The sequence below is a fragment of the Leopardus geoffroyi genome, chromosome C3 (genome assembly GCF_018350155.1).
Source record: "Leopardus geoffroyi isolate Oge1 chromosome C3, O.geoffroyi_Oge1_pat1.0, whole genome shotgun sequence".
NCBI lineage: Eukaryota > Metazoa > Chordata > Mammalia > Carnivora > Felidae > Leopardus > Leopardus geoffroyi.
In genome coordinates, this window is record NC_059338.1 from 115,446,866 (window position 1) to 115,467,130 (window position 20,265).

Consider the following 20,265-nt stretch of genomic DNA (forward strand, 5'->3'; position numbering starts at 1 on the left):
TAGGGAGTTTCTTTCCGAGAAATGAAACGTTAATTTTTTATGTTGTTTGAATCCTGGCTTTTACTTTTATATTTTATTATCATTTGAATTCTTAATCCAAATATGCTAGATAATAACAAAATACCTGATGATTGTTTTTTAAACTATGGAAAATGGTTAAAATGAGACTAACCAGAAGGCTACTGGGTTTTATTGTTAATTATTTACTCTCTTGGATTTTTAAAAATGGCAATAATATACACCTAAAACTACCTGTTCTGTGCTTAATAGAATAAGAGGAAGTCCAAACCTAGTAAAAACCATAAACTCAAAGAAAGCCATGGATGGAAAATAATGGGACCAGAAGGAGTAGTGGTATTATCTTTGCTGTGCTAATACAGAGATTTTTATTTTATTTTAAATGAACAGAAATCAAGGAAGACCTATACCAAATCTATGGCAACATATCAATTTCTGAATCATCAGTTCACATGGCTCATTATTTCTGAGGTGGACACAGATGACATGTCCATTAGAAGGCCTCACAGTGGCCCATCAAGGCAGAAGAGGCCACTGAGCCTGCCTGTGCAAGTGTCAGAATACATGGACATCATCCATGTTTAAAAAAATATAATGAAGCTCACAGGATGCTCAACCAGTTTGTGTTTCATGAAAGCACCGCTATGGCCATAAAAGATACCTACTGGCCTTCCAGTCTGGTAGTTTCCTAGGCAAAACTGCTGCCCAGATGATCTATTCACTAAAGACCTAGGAAGAGTGGAGTTAGTATTGGTCTTACATCTTCAATTCTCCCACACTTTTTGCAGAGCTAGAAGGCAACATAACTCTAACAATGTGTTTCCTTCCCTCGAGATCACATCTTTTCTTCTAAGCCTCCAATTCCAGGCAATCATCAACTACCCTTTTTTCCCTTCTTGACCTTTATACCATCTTTGACCTTGTAAATAATGTTACACTGTAACAGTGAGCCTCTGCCAACCCAGAAAACAGCCACCCGGGAAGTTTATGTACATGTAACTCAAGAGAAAGCAGAGGAAAAAGCCAAAACGGCTGTCAGACAAATTCCATGTCTAGTAGTCAGTCCCCGCCCCCACATTTATTTTATATTCACTTCTGAATTACCTAATTCTGACAACTGATTCGAGACAGCAAATTACACAGTCTGATATTTTGAAGGAATAGACAGGCTAGAGCAGGCCTGGCAACCAAATAGATGCCTGAGGTTGAAAGGGGCAATGGCTGGTGCCAGTCTGAGTCGAAAGACTTCACACCAGCAGGTGTGTGGCACCAATGAAACACCACTTGTTACCGCTATAGGCGGTAACATCATAAAATCTGAAAATCGGGAAGGACCCTAGAAATCTAGTCATGTCTCTTCCCACTGCAGGAACTTCTACCTTATTTTGCAGTGATGATCCAGTCACTGTATGAACACAAGGATTGCCTCACTGCCTTATAAGGAAGCCTATTCCACTTTGTAAAACATTCTTCAGAAATCTTGTTTTTGAAAAGTCAACAATTACTTCCCTGTAACTTCGATTTCTTGATTCTGATTCATTTATTCAACTAGCACTTACAGAGTAACTACCCTTATAGTAGACAGTATTCCCATAAAGATAAAACACATATGGGCTTCATCCATCTCGAGAGACAAAGACATGAACACGAATAAAAATAAACCACCAACTGCCTGTCCTTCCACTGTCTCCCTTTCTTCATTGCCAAGTCGCAGCACCACTTACCTGAATCACACCTCCCAAGAAGGAAACGGCTGCAGCAACACCAATCCTTTGCATCTCAAAGTCAGATAAACCCACTATGCTTGTGTTACTCTGCGTGGTGAGGTTCTGGCTGCTCAGAGGGACAAGCCGTTCCACTGCATTGGCTGATATTAAGGATGTCAAGGCGAAGGTGCCTAAAAGGGAGTGATGGTGGGGGTGGGGGAATCTTCTGTTAGTAACGGACTCGATAACAATGGTTGGATTCCACCATTAAAGCTGAATCCATCTGTTGGGTGTAAAACCAGATAGATTTATCAGAAACACTCTTCTCAGCACCCCAACTCATCCACCCTTCTCTCCACAGAACAAACAAACTTCCCTACATAAACACATTTTCCTTCAACACACAGCCACACCAATCTCCTTGCTCTTCCCTCCCAGGCCTTACAATTTCCCACCTCTCTGAGCATGGAGAATGTCCTCAGGGCAGGGATTAAGATCATGGCCTGGACTTGAATGTCAGTCCTCTATTTATCAATACTGTGACTTAAAGCACATTACTCTGAGTCTGCATTACCTCATCCATAAAGCCTATCCATAATATCTACAGTTCAGGGCTTGAGGGAAGTATAAGTGAGATGATAAATATGAAAACCTCAGTAGGCTCAGTAGCTAACTACGAGCTCATTCACTTCAATTTTAAACCAGTACAACTCATTTCACACTTCTGACTTCTAAAACTGTAAGATAATAAACTTATCTCGTGTCAAGCCACTGAGCTCATGGTAATTTGTTACATCAGAAATAGGAAACCAACACAATCAATAACACAAACTGACCACTGAAGAAATAGACACATACTTAGAGGCTGAGATCTTAAGGGTACAAAATACATAGAAATGCCTCTATGGATATTTATAGTTAAAAGCAGATTTATTATTTTTAATTTAATATTTAAGACTAAGGTATCATTTTTGTAATAATAATAACTTATTACATCTTTTCTAGAAAGTACTAAGTTAGACACTGTACATCAACTATCTCATCCAACTCTCACTATAGTCATATGATTTTTTTTTATTTCACTATCCAGAAAGCAGAAAACAGGCTTTTAAAATGCTGTCCAAGGTCATGCAGATAGCAAACAACAAATGAGACATACACCCAGGACCATCTAACTTTAAAACCCAGGTTTTTAACCAGCTGGCTCTATTATGACTATTTGTGATATTTCACCTTTTATTTTGTAATGCAGAGATAGGCAAGGTAATAGATATACTAATTAAAGGGCATTATAGAATCTAACTGAGAAGAAACCTAAAAGATCCTTCAGTCCAAATATCGATTTTATAAAAAAATATTTTTCAAAATTTGAGTAACTAAATTCTATACAGTATTTTCTTTCCCTCAAAGTGTATAATTTCTCTTAATTCACTGTAAATTCAAAATATATGGCCTTCTCTTATGACCTTTTTACAACCTAAAAATGCAAAGAATCTTTAAAATAAGCTTGATTACATAATAATATAGTAATACATTACAGTATGGGTCGAGTATCTGAGGCACAAAGAGATAAATGTCTTGTCCTAATATTTGCTGAGGTCGTCAGAAGTAAAGTTAGAATTGCTTTGAAATGTAATCAGTAACTAATGAGCACTTCTGGGTCGCTTTCATTGGTAACATGAGAAGCATAAACATAGACAGAAATTATTACCTGTGGCAACATGACGTCCCATTCCAAATATGGCGTAAATGATGGCAGGAAACAGAGACCCATATAAACCGAACACGGGGTGCACGGATGAGAGAATAGCAAAGGCCAACCCTGTCAAGCAGACCCAGGTAGTTAGGATCACCTTATAACCCAAGATACAGTCCACTACAAAGTAGAAGGGATATCGGTTTATTTAATGACAAAAGGGACTATGATTTAATTACTCGCTCAACGAGAGACTACATTACAATCCTCAATTACAGACCACTCCCTTATTTACTTTATATTTAAATTTCAATTCCAAAAGCTCTTATTTTTGGACCACTACTTTTCCCCTTGATTACAGAGACGTCTATAAGGAAATGTTGGTTCAGAGAGTCTTCCTAGTAACAGTGATAACATCACAAGCAAAATATCTCCACACACACTTCGAGGACCATTTCTATACTTTTGGTATTATTTTATTGGCACAATAGCATCTGCAGCATAGGTAAGACTGGTAGTATTACCAATGACAGATGAAAAGGTCAGGAAGGCTGGGACAAGAAGGACACGCACTCAAGGGGGCCTGGCTGGCGGCTTCCTGGCCGGCCTCACCTTGTGTATCACAGGGGCAGGGCAGTGTGTGAGTCCGTGCTTTTCCCATCCTGGACTCCAGCCCATTTCAGATATAGTTTCTTAGAGTGAAAAACAACTTTTTACTTAAATAGTAAGGAGTAACTCATAGCTGTTCATTTTTATTCTTCATAGACAGTACTGCCTATGTAGTGTGTATGTTACATACACATAGAAAACTTTCTCAGACATGTCTAAATGACCACAAGTGGTTTAAACGTGACCGAAATATATGTGAGTGTGAGCTCATTAAATTGATCTTGCTTGTGGCTGGTCCTTGGCATTAAATGGCTAGTTAAGCTAGGTTCTGACATTTCCATTCAAGTCTACACAACTTGCTGATAGGCATTTGATTAAGCATAATGCACTCTATAAATAAGGTACAAAGAGACTTGAGGAAGGGAGTGGTGTTAGAATACAGATTACCCAAATATGAGGTTAATTCATTATTCACATTATGGAGCCCAACAATATGGTTCCAAGATCATACTTTTTACTGTTTAACTTTTACTCTTTTAAAATTAGGCTTAATTTCTTTTTAAATATGTAAACTCTAGTTACACATCAAATATTTTTTCAAACCCTACAAGACATCTTACCTTCAATTAAAATACATAAAAGGCTACCAATGACCAGTCCCTGATTTATTTTTAAAAACTCTCTGGATTGCTATTTACATACAATGTCTTCTTAAATGTCTGATGAAAATAAATAAAAAGTGATTATAGAAGGGTCAGTGGCAGAGGCTGTTCTAGAATTTCAGGCATACAGGATGAAAGGCAGCACGCTGGTTATTGGGAAGGATGGCGTTAAGTCTTCCCCCGCCCCACCAACAAGCCCCTCCTGGCATTTATAGCTTATGCAACTTTGTAAAAAGCGTACATTGCATCAGCCAGGCAGAAAGCTAGAAAATAACTTTTTTCATTCATTTTCAGAATGAGTTACCTGAAAAAAAATTACCAATCAAGAGACAGAATGCTGAGTGTTTCCAGGTAAGAAATAACATAACCCACATTTCAGAAGATCCCCCAGATCTACTAAATCAATGATGGGGGCAAAGGGAAATTGCATGCAGCATCTTTAACAAAAGCATCTTGGATGAAATCATATGCATGCTAAATTTTGATAAACGTGGTAAATCTCAGCAAGATAGGAGTTGGCCTATTTGACCACATTTTTATCCTACCTGCGGCAGCAAATGTAGAGACCAAGCTAGAAGCAGTGGGATCCTGCCTCTTGCCTCGTGAATAGCTACCTCTTTATCTGTTTGTTTTATTGCTATAATATCTTTCTGTCTTTCTTGCCCTCCCTCCCTCCCTCTCTTTTCCTCTCCCTCTCTCTCCGTCTGTCTCTATCTCCATCCCCCAAATCTATATATAGCAAAATCAGTTCAAAAACAGAATTTCTCTGGATCTTATATTCTTACCAAATTAAAATGGGCACCATCGTGTAAAACATCTTTAACTCAAATCTTTAAGAGATCTCTAAACCCATATGTGCAAAACAATCACTTCAGTAGATTCTACAAAAACAAGCTCAAAGACCAGAGATCCTGTAGACACTTCCTTCATTTCATCGGATACTGACACTGAACTTTCCCTTTAAGCAACAGTGTCTTTCACCCTCAGCCAGAATCTGCTTCTCTGCTAAGACGGCAGTGAACAATGGCCCAAATAAAAGAGGAATGGACGAATGTAGATAAACAGTGCTTTAAAACTTCAAATACTCCTTCCACAAATAAGAACCATAAAACCCAAGCCATCCTCCCACACATACCTCCAAAAGCACAGGGGGCTGGATAAAATTTCCTTATTCTGATTCATTTATTGTTCTGGATCACAACATAAGCCACATACATATTTTCATACACAACACACTAACCCAGCTAAAATATGTTAAATACTCCAAAAAAGGTGAAAGTATTAACTGGCTTGAGTCACTTACAAATTAGCCACATTATCTACACTCTTCTCCATGTTTCTAAAACAGGGTATTTGATAAACTAAGAGCAGAATTACAGCCCTCTAACTCTCCAATTTCGGAAGGAAAAACTTCAAATGCTAATAAATATTTGTATTACCCAATCTAGTTGAGATTGGAGGAGAAGCAAGACAACAAAAAGAAGGATCAAGAAATAAAAACAAAGTAAGTATTAGGCCACAGGGTGCCCAAAAGGGGATATGGAGGAAACAGAGAGCAAAGGGGAAAGGGAGAGAGAGAGGGAGAGGGAGAGAGAGAGAGAGAGAGAGAGAGAGAGAGAGAGAGAGAGAGACATTGGAGGAGGGAGCCGAAACCTTAAGGTCTTTAGAGGGCCGATTATTTTTAAAGATCAAAAATCATATATTGGTCACTGTCAAGGCTTTGAAAGGTGCAGTTTTTAAGAAAACATGTTTTGTAGGTGTAGTGATGGCTATTACAGTACAGGAATAGGATAGACTCCATATTCCCACATCAATATCATCAGTAGTTTCAGGACTTGCAAACACTACCAAAATTTCAAGGGCCCCTGAGCACAAAGTCAAACATTGCCGACCAGTCCCTTGCCCCTCCAACCCAGGCAGGCTGCAGGGCCGTGCGAATGGCTTCCCTAAACCCAGTGCCTGGCCCCAAGGGAGACGAAGAACCAAAGCAGATAGGTAACTCAGTCTCCACCTCTGCCTCTATGACAACTTCTCTGCTGAGATGCCTAGAAAGCCACTCTGTCACTACCGGTGAGAAAGAGAACTGTTTATCACAGAACTGTTTTATACTTTAAGGTATAGATTTTGTTTTCTGTTTCAGCCCAGTTTTATCTGCATTTATGTGATAGCAATTATTCAGAAAATCAAAGAAATCTGACACTGCAAAAGATCATGTCTAGTAAGTAAATAACGTGTTGGAAGTTGGGGATTGGGGATTGGGGTTACAGGTGGAGAACCACTCTGCTGGAGACTATGTGTTGTTGGCTCAGTGACCTCACCTGTTTATTCTAAGGTCAGGCAGCTAGGACTCAGAATCACTGGTTTTACTCCCCTTAGAACTGGGGTTTTAAAACTTTTTTTAGAAAGGTTTTTTTTTTAATTTTTTTTTAATCTTTATTTATTTTTGAGAGAGAGACAGAGTGTGAGGAGGGGAGAAGAGAGAGAGGGAGACACAGAATCCAAAGCAGGCTGTCAGCACAGAGCCCGACGCAGGGCTCGAGCTCACCAACTATGAGATCATGACCTGAGCCGAAGTAGGTTGCTCAACCGACTGAGCCACCCTGGTGCCCCTGAATTGAGTTTTTATATGAAGTAATACAATTTAGTTGTCTCATTAATCTCTCCAATTTCCAGTATATCAGAAAGAAAATATTTACAAAAATATCAAGGGTGAACCCAGGCTGATGGGCTCATGCAAAGACTCCAGAGGCTCCTCCCAGGCTTCATCTAACTGAGGCCTCTGCAGGATCACTCAGCACTAAATGCAAATGAGATAAAGGTGCCCCCTGCTGGATGATCAACCCACCTTATCTGTGACCTGTGTCTGAGGAACTGCTCCCCAGAAAAGCACAGAAAGATTTCCTTATCTTCTGCAAAAAATGGAAGCTTTTAGTTTGTTCAGTCTCGAAAATATTCATGTCTCAAAATCATGTTAAAGCACTGTATTCAATTTGCTTCAAGTTGCCAAGGAGAAATCAAACATTACTTTTCAGTTCTCCGTGCTGGGCCCACAGACGAATTACTGCATTTAGGTATGGTTGAAGGAGGAACTCTAAAATTTGAGATATTTATTTTAAAAGCAAAGCTGAGCTTCTTATCCTAATAAGTCACATCACTTAATAAATTATAGCATTACCCAAGTAACACCCCCTCAGTAAAGACACTTCATAGGAGCAAAAGCCAATAACAAAAGCTTAATTATTTCTTATAAATGCCTAGGGGGTGGGAGTGGAAGATGTCATGAATATGGAGCGTCAGAAGTATTTTTGTGTTCATTTCAGAACTTATTCTGAGCCCAGAATGGCTAAAGATAGAAGCACTTAAAGTTCTCATTCCAAGGAGTAAGGACTAAGTATCAATAGTTCCGTGAGAGTCAGAGAAAGTGTTCAGAATTTAGAGAAAGTACTAACAATAAGGCTCAAAGAAAGGAAATGAAAGATTCAATCCTGTGCCGCATTCCTTAATCACTGACTTAAGGTTCTTATGAGGAGCCTTTTTAATGAAAATGAAAGGGCAGCTTATAGAATAAAGGAAATGGAAAGTAAGATGAACCTGAAGTACTTTACAGGTTAACAGTTAAAAAGGAGAAATCGCTGCCTAATGATATAAGGTGGCTTGCAGTTCTGTTCTCCCGGTCTTCCTCCCTCCCTTCCTTCTCCCAAACTTCTCCTTTCCTCTTTCTCTATTTTTAAAATGATCTCCTATTCTCTAAGGTGGTAGAAATATCTGGAATCAAAAACATTGGAGCAGTGGGAAGATAAGAATATTGAGTCACTACAAATGGCCTATTAGCTACACGTTGTATTTCCTCTTCAAATGATGAATCATTTGCCCCAGGAGTAAAAGCAGAATTGGTACATTTACAAATCTAATAATGAAAACTAATTTAAAATATGTGGACACACACACACACACACACACACACACACACACGCAAAGTCAGGACTCCCACACATTGTGGAATGTTTCTGGATGGGTTACTGGCCGGCTGAACAAAGGGAATTTCGTATGTCACACACACCACCAACATTTAGGCCCTCAAGAGAAGCAAAGCCTAGACATGCCCTCACTCCATCCATGGATTCTAGCAGGGAAAACCTCTGGGTCCTTCAAAATCTAAGTTGATTACTTTCTGTGACTCCTACATACTGCTGAGAATATGTGCTTCTCAATTTTAGATAGGGCACATAACCTTCATTCATAGAGCAAACGAATGGACACGGGCCCCAAGCTGACCAAAGCCACCAACCACCACAGCTTCAAGCCAGTTGAATTCCCCAGTCAGATTTATAAATCTAATAATGTCCCCAGTCAGATTTCACTGATAAGGAGGGGCCTATGGAACACTGCAAAGCCTCCATATTTTTGTTCCTCCTCTACTCCCATAGGATGAAATTCCTGTCTACAACATGGGGATAATGTTACCACCTGCACTCTGGTTGAATAGGTCATTGGCTTCCGTGGTACAACATTTGCTGTTTTTAGCCACCCATCTCCATTTTCCCTTCTGTTGGTAGCAGGACACCAATTTCCTTCGGGAAGTCCCTCCTTCCACCCAAAGAACATGGGCTGAGAAAAGGGGAGTTGCCTCCTACCCCAGGCTCTAGGTGGGGACACATGGCTCAGCCCGGCCAACTGGAGATTTGCATTCCTTCTCCCAAAGCATCTAGTGTAGAGAAGGACATGGGATACCTTCATGCTTAATGAAAATCCATTTCACTTTTATTAGAATTATTAATGAATACATAACTACCTAAGAATATATACCTAATTCTTTGTATTAAAATAACTTAGGTAGTAACTAAACAAGGAAATGACCTGAATAGTCATCAATATAGAGACGATTAGATGAATTTTAGTATAACAGTACTATGGAATATTACACAGCTCTTAAAAAGAATGAATTAGATCCATATCCACTAATCTGGAGACATGTTGATTATATACTGTTAGATAGGACAAACAAGTTGTAGGCTTGTATTTTTTATGTAATACTTTATGCAAAAATCCCAGGAGATTCCACATCTTTTTACACATTTTTGAAACTTTTTTCACCCTGTATGTTGTTCATAAACCTATCCAACTTATACATTTTTGATAGAGACTTCTAAAAGCAATCTGAACGTTATCCTGAATGTTATAGAAGTCATTAGATTCTTTTTCTAATGGAAGCAAGGTGACGAGGTTTGATTTTTACATTTTTTTAATGTACGTTTGTTTTTGAGAGAGAGACAGAGCGCAAGCAGGTGAGGGACAGAGAGACAGAGACACAGAATCTGAAGCAGGCTCCAGGCTCTGAGCTGTCAGCACACAGCCTCACGTGGGGCTCAAACCCATGAACCGTGAGATCATGACCTGAGCAGAAGTCTTACACTTGACTGACTGAGCCACCCAGGCGCTTCTTCAGCAAATTAGTCCAGCAGTTATGTGGAAGACACACAAGATGGGTGGAAGGAACAGTTAGAAAACTACTGCCGATATCCAAGTAGTAGCAGTAAGCAAAGAAAATGTGGTTCCATCACATATAAATAGCCATTACACACACAGTTAACAAAACAAATCAGTTCCCTGGCCTATGGCGTTAGCACAGAACACTTTCTTCCCAGAACATGTCACAGGGTCAAAGGTGACTGACCGGATATGAGTGGACATGACAGGAACCTCATAAAAGACAGCGAACATCCTGCTTTAGGCCCAAAGAGACTGGACAGGTAAACGTGAGAAGCCTGAAGGCCTGGTCAACACCAAAACTGGAAAAGCAAAGGAATTGCCAGATGCATGGGAAGAGAATTAGGAAAAAAGGCATAAAGAAGTCAAGGCCAAAGTCTGTGGCAATTCCACAGAAACAGTACACATGACAAAGAACAAAAATGTCCTTTGAATTGGATAACAGAAGGGCCAGTGGTGACCTCAGACTGAGCAGGTCCTGGGGAAAAGAGGGTGTAGGAACCAAGCGTGGGCGGGTTAAGGAATGGACGCGAGTGCAGGAAGAAGGGGCAGGAAACACGAACCAAACTCTGAAAATCCTTATTAATGAAGAGAAGAGAAGAAGGCTTGGTGCCAGATGGAGACATGGGGGTCAAAGAAAGTGGAGTTCGTTTATCTTCTTATTAGTTTTAAGATAGGGCACATATGAGCACTTGGGCAGTCAGGTTTTATGAGCCCTAGATCTTACACATTTTGACAGGCTTCCTAGAAAAAATACTTAAAAAGTGAATTAAATTAAATTAAATTAACGAAGTGAATTAAAAAAAAACTGAGAAGTAGCATAAAATTAGTTACAAAGGTGAATATTTATTTACACTGAGAAATCATGCTAAATTATAAAAATCTGACAAACTCCACGATCAAATACCCACAAAAAATAATACACCATTTTTATTAACTTCCTGATAGAACTCTACACTTCTTTTTCCCTTTATAATTGCAGGCTGTATATGCTCTGAACACTTCTTCACCTGAAAATAGTTTTTGTAACATTTTCTATAGAGACAACAGAAAGATAAATTTGGCTCTCCTCTTGCACATCACACATTTCTCATATATCATGTCAAGTGCTCTTGGCCTCGCCCGTCTCTCGTAGCCCTGCAGGAGCTGTCTGACTTCATGCAGTGCAATCTGACAGCTTCTCTTTTTCTTACCCTAGCATTTCTCTGTCGACACCTGCTCTAGGATTCTGTGAATGCCCAGACTCCCGCATGTCAGCTCAGAGGAGTACCCAAGGGGTGCGCCTCTGACCAATGACAAAGTAAACTAGTGAATACACGTTTCCTTGTTTCTCCCCACTGAAAGATGGCCTGGAGGTTCAGTTGATACCTTCTTGGGGCCATGGCCCCCATGATACAGCCATGTGCCTGCCACCTTGGAGGTAACCAGCCCCCTACCAGGCATCCTCAGAGTCCTTCATTACGGCCCTCCAAGCTTGCATTCCCTAATTGTAAAGTTGCACAGAAGCCCTCTGACTCAGGTTCCAATTTCTGGGGAAGCAGACTAAAATATCAGTGTGTATTTAAGTTTGTTTTTTTATTACTGGTAGATTAGAAATTTTTATTTTAGCTTTATGACTAGTTACTAATATTATGTGTAATTCAAACTAAAGACTCTTTTGAGGTTCTTGATAGCTGTAAGATTTCAGGGCATTTCAAGTTTTCTTGTGCAGAAACTTAAATATTATTTGAGAATTGCCAACACTAATTAACCAGTTTCTTGAAAATGCCCTTGTTACATTGCTGTCCGATGAGTTTTACTTGATCTCTGTCAGTGCCAGCCGTTTGTGGCAACTTCCTTTTAGCCGGATCCCAAAAATATCTGCAGCCACTCCAATGCCACCAGACATAAGAGGCATGACCCAAGGGAAGCTGAGTAGGGAAAAGGCAGTATTCTTAATCAACTTCTGGTAAGATATCTCGCTTTGGAATTTTTACAAAAATACATGACCATATGAAGACAACTGACCTTGGAAGAGGCACAAGCAAACGGAGATGCAGTATTGAACAGGGTGGCTATTAAGCATGTAAATACAAGTATAATGTGCTTTGTATGTGAAATTACCAAGGGTAAGGGGAGCATGATTAGCCTTCACTGGAGAGGGGCGTCTGGGGGATAATGCCCTTGAGTGAGGGAGCCGGCTTTTAAGAAAGGCAAACAGTTTGGGGTCCCTCAGTGGCTCAGTCGGTTAAGCATCTGACTCTTGATCTCAGCTCCGGTCATGATCTCAGGGTCAAGACGATCGAGCCCCGGGTCAGCCTCTGCACTGACAGTGTGGAGCCTATTTGGGATTCTCTCTCTGCCCCTCCCCCACGCTCTCTCTCAAAATAAATAAACAGTAAGAAAAAAAATAAAATAAAATAAAATAAAACCGTAAAAAAAGAAAAAGGCAAACAGGCTGAGAGAGTACCTTGCAAACATTTTGAAAGGGTGGATTTTATTCCCTACGGAAGCGGAGTTCCTAAGGATGCCCTGTAAAGGCTGGCCGCAAAGCTATCTATCACTGGAAGTACCAGCCAGGGAGGAGGAGACACATAGCTGGACTAGAGGAAGGGAAGGGAGAGGAGAGATGATAAAGAAAGGGCCTGATTTCATGTGGCGATCAGGGATCCCAGGAACCAGAGGTAAGTGTGCAAGTATAAACTCAACTATACATGACACATGTCATTTCTTTGTTTCTTCTTACTGTATTTACTTTGGAGTGTGAGACCCACTAATTAGGAAGAGAAGGAGACTGAAACAGTAGATCCCTGGTTTCTCGGTCTTGAAGCAGGTCAATCTGAAGGACTTTCTCCAGGTCACTTCCATCTTTCAATATTTTAAAACATTTTCTTTAAGGTTTATTTATTTATTTTTGAGAGAGAGAGAAAGAGACAGAGCAGGAGCAGGGGAGGAGCAGAGAGAGAGAGGGAGACACAGAATCCGAAACAGGCTCCAGGCTGTCAGCACAGAGCCTGACGTGGGGCTCGAACTCACAAACCGTGAGATTATGACTCGAGCCGAAGCCGGACGCTCAACCGACTGAGCCACCCGGGTGCCCCCATCTTTTAATATTTGTAATACAAGAGTTGTTACCTAACTGTATTCAAAATTGTAATTTTCAGAGTAAAAAAAAAAAAAAGTAATCCCTTAGCTTTAGTGACATAATTATATAAGTAAACATCAGACCATGCACGTAAGATTGCAACACTTTTCAGGTCGTGATGGCCTCAGTCGCTTCAAAAATGGATTAGGCGCAGCCACCCTGCTCTGAGAGGGTTAATTCACTACTTAAAGATCATCCAGCTACTTCCGGAAAGGATTCATTAGCTCACCAGTTTCAAGTGGCTAAGTGGTTAAGAGCAAACAGTAGGGCCCACGTGAAAATGAGGAAATGCTGAGCAGAGGAAAGGCACCCGTCGCTAATCTCCGACTCCAGACAAAACTGAGGAGCCCTTGTCTGTGCAGACCAGCGCTGACAGCCGCGGTCCGGGCTGGCACTCCCTTCTCACATACTGCAGCCTCAGAGACGCAGGCAGCTTGGCCACATAAATTGTACCAAAGCAATAATGATGATCCTTCTGTCTGCTGTCTGCACAGTGCCGTCTTCCAGCAATACCCCCAGTTTATACACAACAAGCGAAAGGAGAGTGATCGTGAACCCATAGGATACAAATACTCATTGAAATGTTCTTTTACCCAGTTTTGGACAGACGTGCTGGCTCACAGGCATTGAGACCCAAAGAGAATGATACAATGAGCCTAAAAATGACAACTCAGCTATTTGGCATCTCTTCCCATTCCCTTTTGGATTTGTCTGTTTTCACTTCTATTTCTGTCTTCTAACCAGGTTGGGGGGGGGGGGAAGGTAAGTGGGAGAGAGAGAATCTTAGCACACCCATGCACAGAGTACCTGCAGATGTTAAATGATATCTGTCTAGCAACTGACACCAGTAACATCTAGAAGTAAGATTTGAAGCACCCTCTTGGCAAATTTGGGAGGGCACCTTTAACATTTTGTAAGATGCCTAGAATTCCTCTAGCTTAATTGTTCTGGGAGATTTCAGGCAAAACTGATATTTTCCATCTTCTTACCTTCCTTTTACCCTCAAGTAGCAGAGCTAAAATGAGATGTAGAAAAGCATCTGCCTACAATGAGACACCTACTATGTGCCAGCCACTTGAGCTACATCAATGAACAACCCAGATAAAAAAAACCCCACCTTTCTGGAGTTTACATTCTCATGGGAAATAGAAAGTAGCAATTATAGCATTGAAATAACAGCATTTATTGAACACCTCTTTTGTGCTAGATTCTGTCCTGAGCACTTTATTTTCTCTCATTTAACCCCCAAAGTAAGTCTATCTACTAGGTGTTATTATTCCTATTCTACACCTAGGAAGACTTCATCTTAGAGCAGAGAAAGAAGTTGCCCAAGTGATGTAGTTGAAATTCAAAACTGAGGTCTTTCTGGCAGTTACTCTATAAGTACTTGTAACCTTTTACTGTGTACCCAAACCCACCGTCAATTCCATTAGACATGTAAAGGGACATGAGATATGAATTATAAGGCCCTTGCCTGAAACAATTGAACAATTATATGTGCAGTTTATACAATGATCAGTGTGGTCAAAGTTCAGAGAAGATAGAAAAATACGGGAGCCAAAATCACAAAAAGTTTTACTGGAAGGCAAGAATTAATTGAAGTAGAAGTTGAGGATAGATAGCATTTTTTTTTGTTCCGCAAGTTGCCCGCATTCCTGAAGAGTTGCAAAGCACTTTGTTGTGGTATACCTGAGTTTATTACTAAAAATATTTTCCAGGGCTCTCATAAAGTTTCACATTTTTGGTTTATTCTTCATGTCCTGGGAACTCTATGTTTCATACATACATTTTATCACGTCAACCACACTTAGAACTCTTACCCACTGGCTCCCAGAGCACCATGATGCTAAGGGACCACATCTTCTCATTCCCCTTTGCTAGCTTCTCAGCCACTTAAATGTCAGATTCCCCAAAGTTGCTTCCATTCTGGTTCCTCTTTTTGTTCTACAAACTAATGAATTATCCCCATCCAATCCCATTGACTATAACCACCTCATATATACGAAACTGATTTTTTTTTTACCCACTTTCTACAACGGCTAAAACATTTTTGTACACCTTGTGATTTTCTTGATGAGATACATAATGACCCCTCTCAATGACATGGAGAAGAACCAATTGTTTCAAATATATACACGTTAATGATATCTCTCCTAAACCCCAGACCCAAATGGACATCAACCAGAGATTCTATAGGCATTCACATAACAAATCCAAGATGGAAACTGTTTGTTTTGGTCCCTCCCACCACCAATCCCTCCATAAGGACAAAACAACACGCATTAAACACAAAACAAAATCACATACTGGCATTCCTTATTTATTTATGCCCTATTTCAGAAAAGGGCATCACCGTCAATAGTCTTCCAATTCAAGAATCTAGAAATTATGAACAATGTTCTCTTTTTCACCCTCCCATCACAGAGCACATGGAGCAAACTGCACCTACTCCACTTAACATTGGACAACTCTGTCCCTTCTATTTTCCCGCCACAACTTCTGCCTTGGTCTGTTCAGACCACAGTGCTTCCTTTCCTGAACAGAATTTCTCCTAACGAGTCTTTCCTAACTAGTTTCTTGCCTTGTCAAGCATGTAATATAAGCTGTTGCCAGAGTGATTATTCAAGAACACAAGCCTCTGTCACACCCTGGCATACCTCAAGATCCACCAAGGCCCTCCATCACCTTGGAAAATAAGCCCAAACACTTTGTCCATGTTATTCAAGCTATTTATGATCTGGGCCCTGCCACCCTCTCCAGCTACAACTCCCACCATATTTAATTACTGATGAGTATTTAAACAAACTGTGTTCTTTTATTCTTATCATTGCATGTTTTTCTTCTATCCATAGCACCCTTCATCTATAGATTACCTGAGAAACTCTCATCTAGCCTTCAAGATCCAGTTAAAGTATAATTTCTTCTTGAAACTTTCCCTAACTACAAACCTCAATCCCACTGCAGTGAGAGTTCATCACGTTATCAATGCTGTTACCACACTTGTATATTCTTTATTTGTACTACTACCAAAATTAGTATAAGTGTTTTTGTGTCTAGGTTTGAATTAGATTGTGAGATCTATTGTTAAGGAACATAATAAGAAATATTTTCATTTATAAGGAAACTATTATGTGTTGAGCAAAATACTGGGATCTTTGTCACTGGGGATCTGATAAAGACCGAAAGGGTCCTTGAAATGAAATGATACATTTACCCAGAGAAACAAAGGGTATGAGGAGAGAAACAAAGAATCAAAGACAAAGAAAGACACTGGTTATCAGAGGGATGAAGGCATAAACAATGTCAAGTAGTCAAGAAGAATGTAAACAGGTCAGGAAACAAGGTTATTAAACAGTTCACTGCAGAGGCCAGTACCAACCCAAGGGTACTGAAGTCCAGATTTTTAGCAGGTACTGACCACACTGGGCAGAGTATGACTGGGAGATTTAAGACTTCTCACAGGTCCTGATGTTCCTTCCCCTTCAACACTCTAGCTGAGTAAATCTGAACAGGAATTGCCCCTTGGCATCTTTCAGTGTTGTTTTCTTTTGTCTTTTTTTTTTTTTTTTTTTTTTTTGAGGACCAAGTTTCCATAACACCCCTCTAGACAACACACGAGGCCAGGAAGCAGCAGAGACAAGAACTTTCTTCCCACTTTACATTAAATGCTGGCTCATGCTTCTTCCCTTACTTGTCTTTGCCAGCCAAGTGCATTTTCTCACTGCCTCCCATGGGCTCAAGTCCACCCACCAAAATTTGAAGCCTGCTCATATACTGGGTAGAACATTAGAGGGGCGCATGGGTGGCTCAGTCGGTTGAGCGTCGGACTTTATCTCCAGTCATGATCTCCTCATTTAGGAGTTCAAGCCCTGTGCCAGGCTCTGTGCTGACAGCTCAGAGTCTGGAGCCTGCTTCCGTGTCTGTGTCTCCTCTCTCTCTGTCCCTCCTCCACTCATGCACTCTCTCTCTCTCTCTCAAAAATAAATAAACATTAAAAATTTTTTTTGAAAAAAGAAAATTAGAAAAGACTCTGAGATCTCTCCATTCTGCTGGCTTCCTAGACTGTAACTCAGACCCTTTCTACCCAGAATCTTGGGCCCGGGTTCTAATCCTGAGTTGCTCCTGTATTTATCCTAGCTCTGACACTTTATTTCCCAGGTTGACCTTTTATGTCTTGCTCCCACTGGTTGACATCCAGGTACTAAACTTTACACCTACCAAGACGAATTTGTATGTCTTAACTAAGCTTCTTGAGCCTGACCTCAATCCTACCTTCTCAAATGTCCTGAGTCTATCCAACCTCTCCCAGGTTACAGATACAACCTCAGTTCAAAGGGTAGAGCAGAAGTTCCCAGACCCTTTCTCCCTACCACCCTCCACCTCCCCCACCCAAAAGGAGGGCTGCTAATTGGAGAGGCCAGAGTTGAACACTCTTATGAGGCCTTGTTCCTTTTGTTTTTAATTAACAAATTATACTCCAGTATTTAATTATACAAATTATACTCCAGTATAATTAACAAAGAGTGTTAGTTTCAGGTGTAAAATACAGTGATTCAACAATTCCACACATTACTCAGTGCTCATTGTGATAAGTGTACTCTTAACCTGAGGCCACAATGCTTAATGGGTAAAGGTATGTTCACACATGTACATTTTTTCTCTTCCACTATTTCTTCAGCCATGCTCCTAATATGACAAAAAGACCAGGGCTTGCCTCAAGGTAAGTTCTGGCATACCTCTCTCTCACTCTCTTTTCACAAGCACATCCAAACCTTAGCTTTACAAGAGAGAAGACCTCTTTGATCTCAGGTTCAAGTTGTTTTTGATACAATCCAGCTTAGTGAGAGCTATGCTTTAAACACTCAACACTAACGCAGCTAATAAAGCGGGTCACTGATTGCCCTTCCCCAAATGTTACCTGTGTATATAGTTTCCTTGCGATCGTCTGCAGAGAAAGAGTGATTAGCAGGACTTGATTTCTTAAAGTGCCAACTCCCATAATGCCATATGTCTGTACTAATCCAGTCTTGCCAGCTTGTCAAGACTGCCACTTTGGTCTCTTTATTGGCCCAGTTTTTACCACCAACTCTTCATTTCATGTTTTGTTATATAGATGGGCTGGTACTACTTTTCATGTTCCTAAATAAAAATACAGAATTCTTTGGCAGCTGCCTAGATTATGCAACCTACTCACAGCAGAAAGTGGCTGAAACCAATACTCTACAAACTTTCATTAAGAAAATGTTCCCACCCTTACATAGCCACACCAGATTGAGATCTTCAAGGCTGAATAACAAGATCATATTCTCATATACTTTGTACGAATTTCTGAGGAAGGAAAAAATAATAAGGCCCTTGTGGGCTGGAGTGTTGTCTTATACTTCTCTGTCTCTTTCCAAGAACATAGCAAAATACTGCGTAGTCTTTCAAGTATGTTTTTTAATAGAAATGAATAAAGCACCCTAGGAAGACAGATTAGTATTCTTGAAAACAAAATAATTAGGTGGCACTAGGCACTTCCAAGAACTACACATAAGAAATCAAACCCAAACTGTGTGGGTAATGATGAAAGTTACTTCCCTCCGGTAACTGGTTTGTGGTGGTCGTAGAATTGTTATTAGCAAACCACAGTATAATCAGCTGTCTGGTTCACAGCATCAGTGGGCTCAGGGCTCAGCGATATTACAAATGGGTCTCCCAGAGTCAATTTACATATGTTCAAGAACCACAACTATATGCAAACAAAATTCCTATAGACACACATTCTCTAGGTTCATAGACAAAGATCGTTAATCAAAGACCATTGGTTCTAATCACTAGAGGGGTTAAGGCAAATTACATCGTTCTGTTATCCCAGGGCTGCTTATACAGGTGGTATCTCACAAACATGAAAATAAAGAACTACCAGGACCAAGAAGCTTCAGGATCAATGGACCTACGAGCTTAAATATCAGAAACTGTAAGAGACTGAAAGTTTCCACGGGGAGAGCAGCCACCAAAAGAAGAGTGGACACAGGAAAATTCTGCCCTATCATCTCAATTATGATTTTTCACTGTCAACAAACATTTGAGTACCTACCTACTATGTGCCAAATACTTTGATAGGAGCCGAAAGGGTTTCCTAGGACTCAGGACTTTCATTGCTGAAACCAGGACGGTTGGTCACCCTAGACTATAAAGAGTCCTAACTGAGGGGGGAAATCAAATATAAAAAAAAATGCAATTGCGAGTTAAGTAGGTAAATTAGGGAACACAGGGTGAAAAAGAAGAGATGTGGCTGCAAAAGTAAGTTCCAGATATTGAAGGACTTTGATAAACATCTTCAGAAGTCTAATCCTGTCTAATGAGAGAAAAGTTGACTATTTATATACCTAACTACATTCTAAATTGTGTTTGCTTTTATATTAAATATATACTACTTCTGCATGCTGTCATGAATTTGGACAATCAAGCTGTCCTTGAGCTGAATCTGAGAATGTCCTGCTCTGGATTGGAAAAGGATGAATAACAAGAACGAAGTGGTGCTGATATAAAAGGATAGCGAGTGTTGGGGAATGTGATAAGTTGGAAAGTCCATGCCCACAGAAAGGGTGCAAGCACCAATCAGCTTCAGCCTAGGAGTTTCCGTTCAGGAATATGAGCCCTTTGTTATTAGATGATTAGATTCAATACAGGGGGAACACCCACTCAGTTTTAAAACAAAGTCTTCTGTTATTTAACTGATGGTTCCCAACATTACACATGTCAATAAAAAACACACCTGTGGTTTTGGTTCCAGGGAAGCATCGGAATTCCAGGGAGCCACGAGGGAAGGGCTGAGGGAAGGGAGGGGAAGGGAGAGAGACCAACAAAATGGAGTAAAGCAAGGACGCTGTATAGAGTGAAACACCAAAAAAGGTCCAAAAGCCATCAGCAAAGGTGTGGCTGAAGCAACTTAAGACAAAGATCTCCACTATCTAACTC

The 20,265-nt window shown here is 40.3% G+C and overlaps 1 protein-coding gene across 1 annotated transcript in view; it reads right to left on the reverse strand.

Moving 5' to 3' along the window:
• SLC26A7 (solute carrier family 26 member 7) overlaps positions 1-20,265 on the reverse strand; it is a 119,375-nt gene that overhangs the window by 89,275 nt on the left and 9,835 nt on the right. The window contains exons 3-4 of the mRNA XM_045454269.1: positions 3,436-3,546; positions 1,743-1,915 (exon numbers count right to left, since the gene is read on the reverse strand). Coding sequence (XP_045310225.1) covers positions 1,743-1,915; positions 3,436-3,546 — 284 coding nt within the window. The remainder of the gene's footprint in view (positions 1-1,742; positions 1,916-3,435; positions 3,547-20,265) is intronic.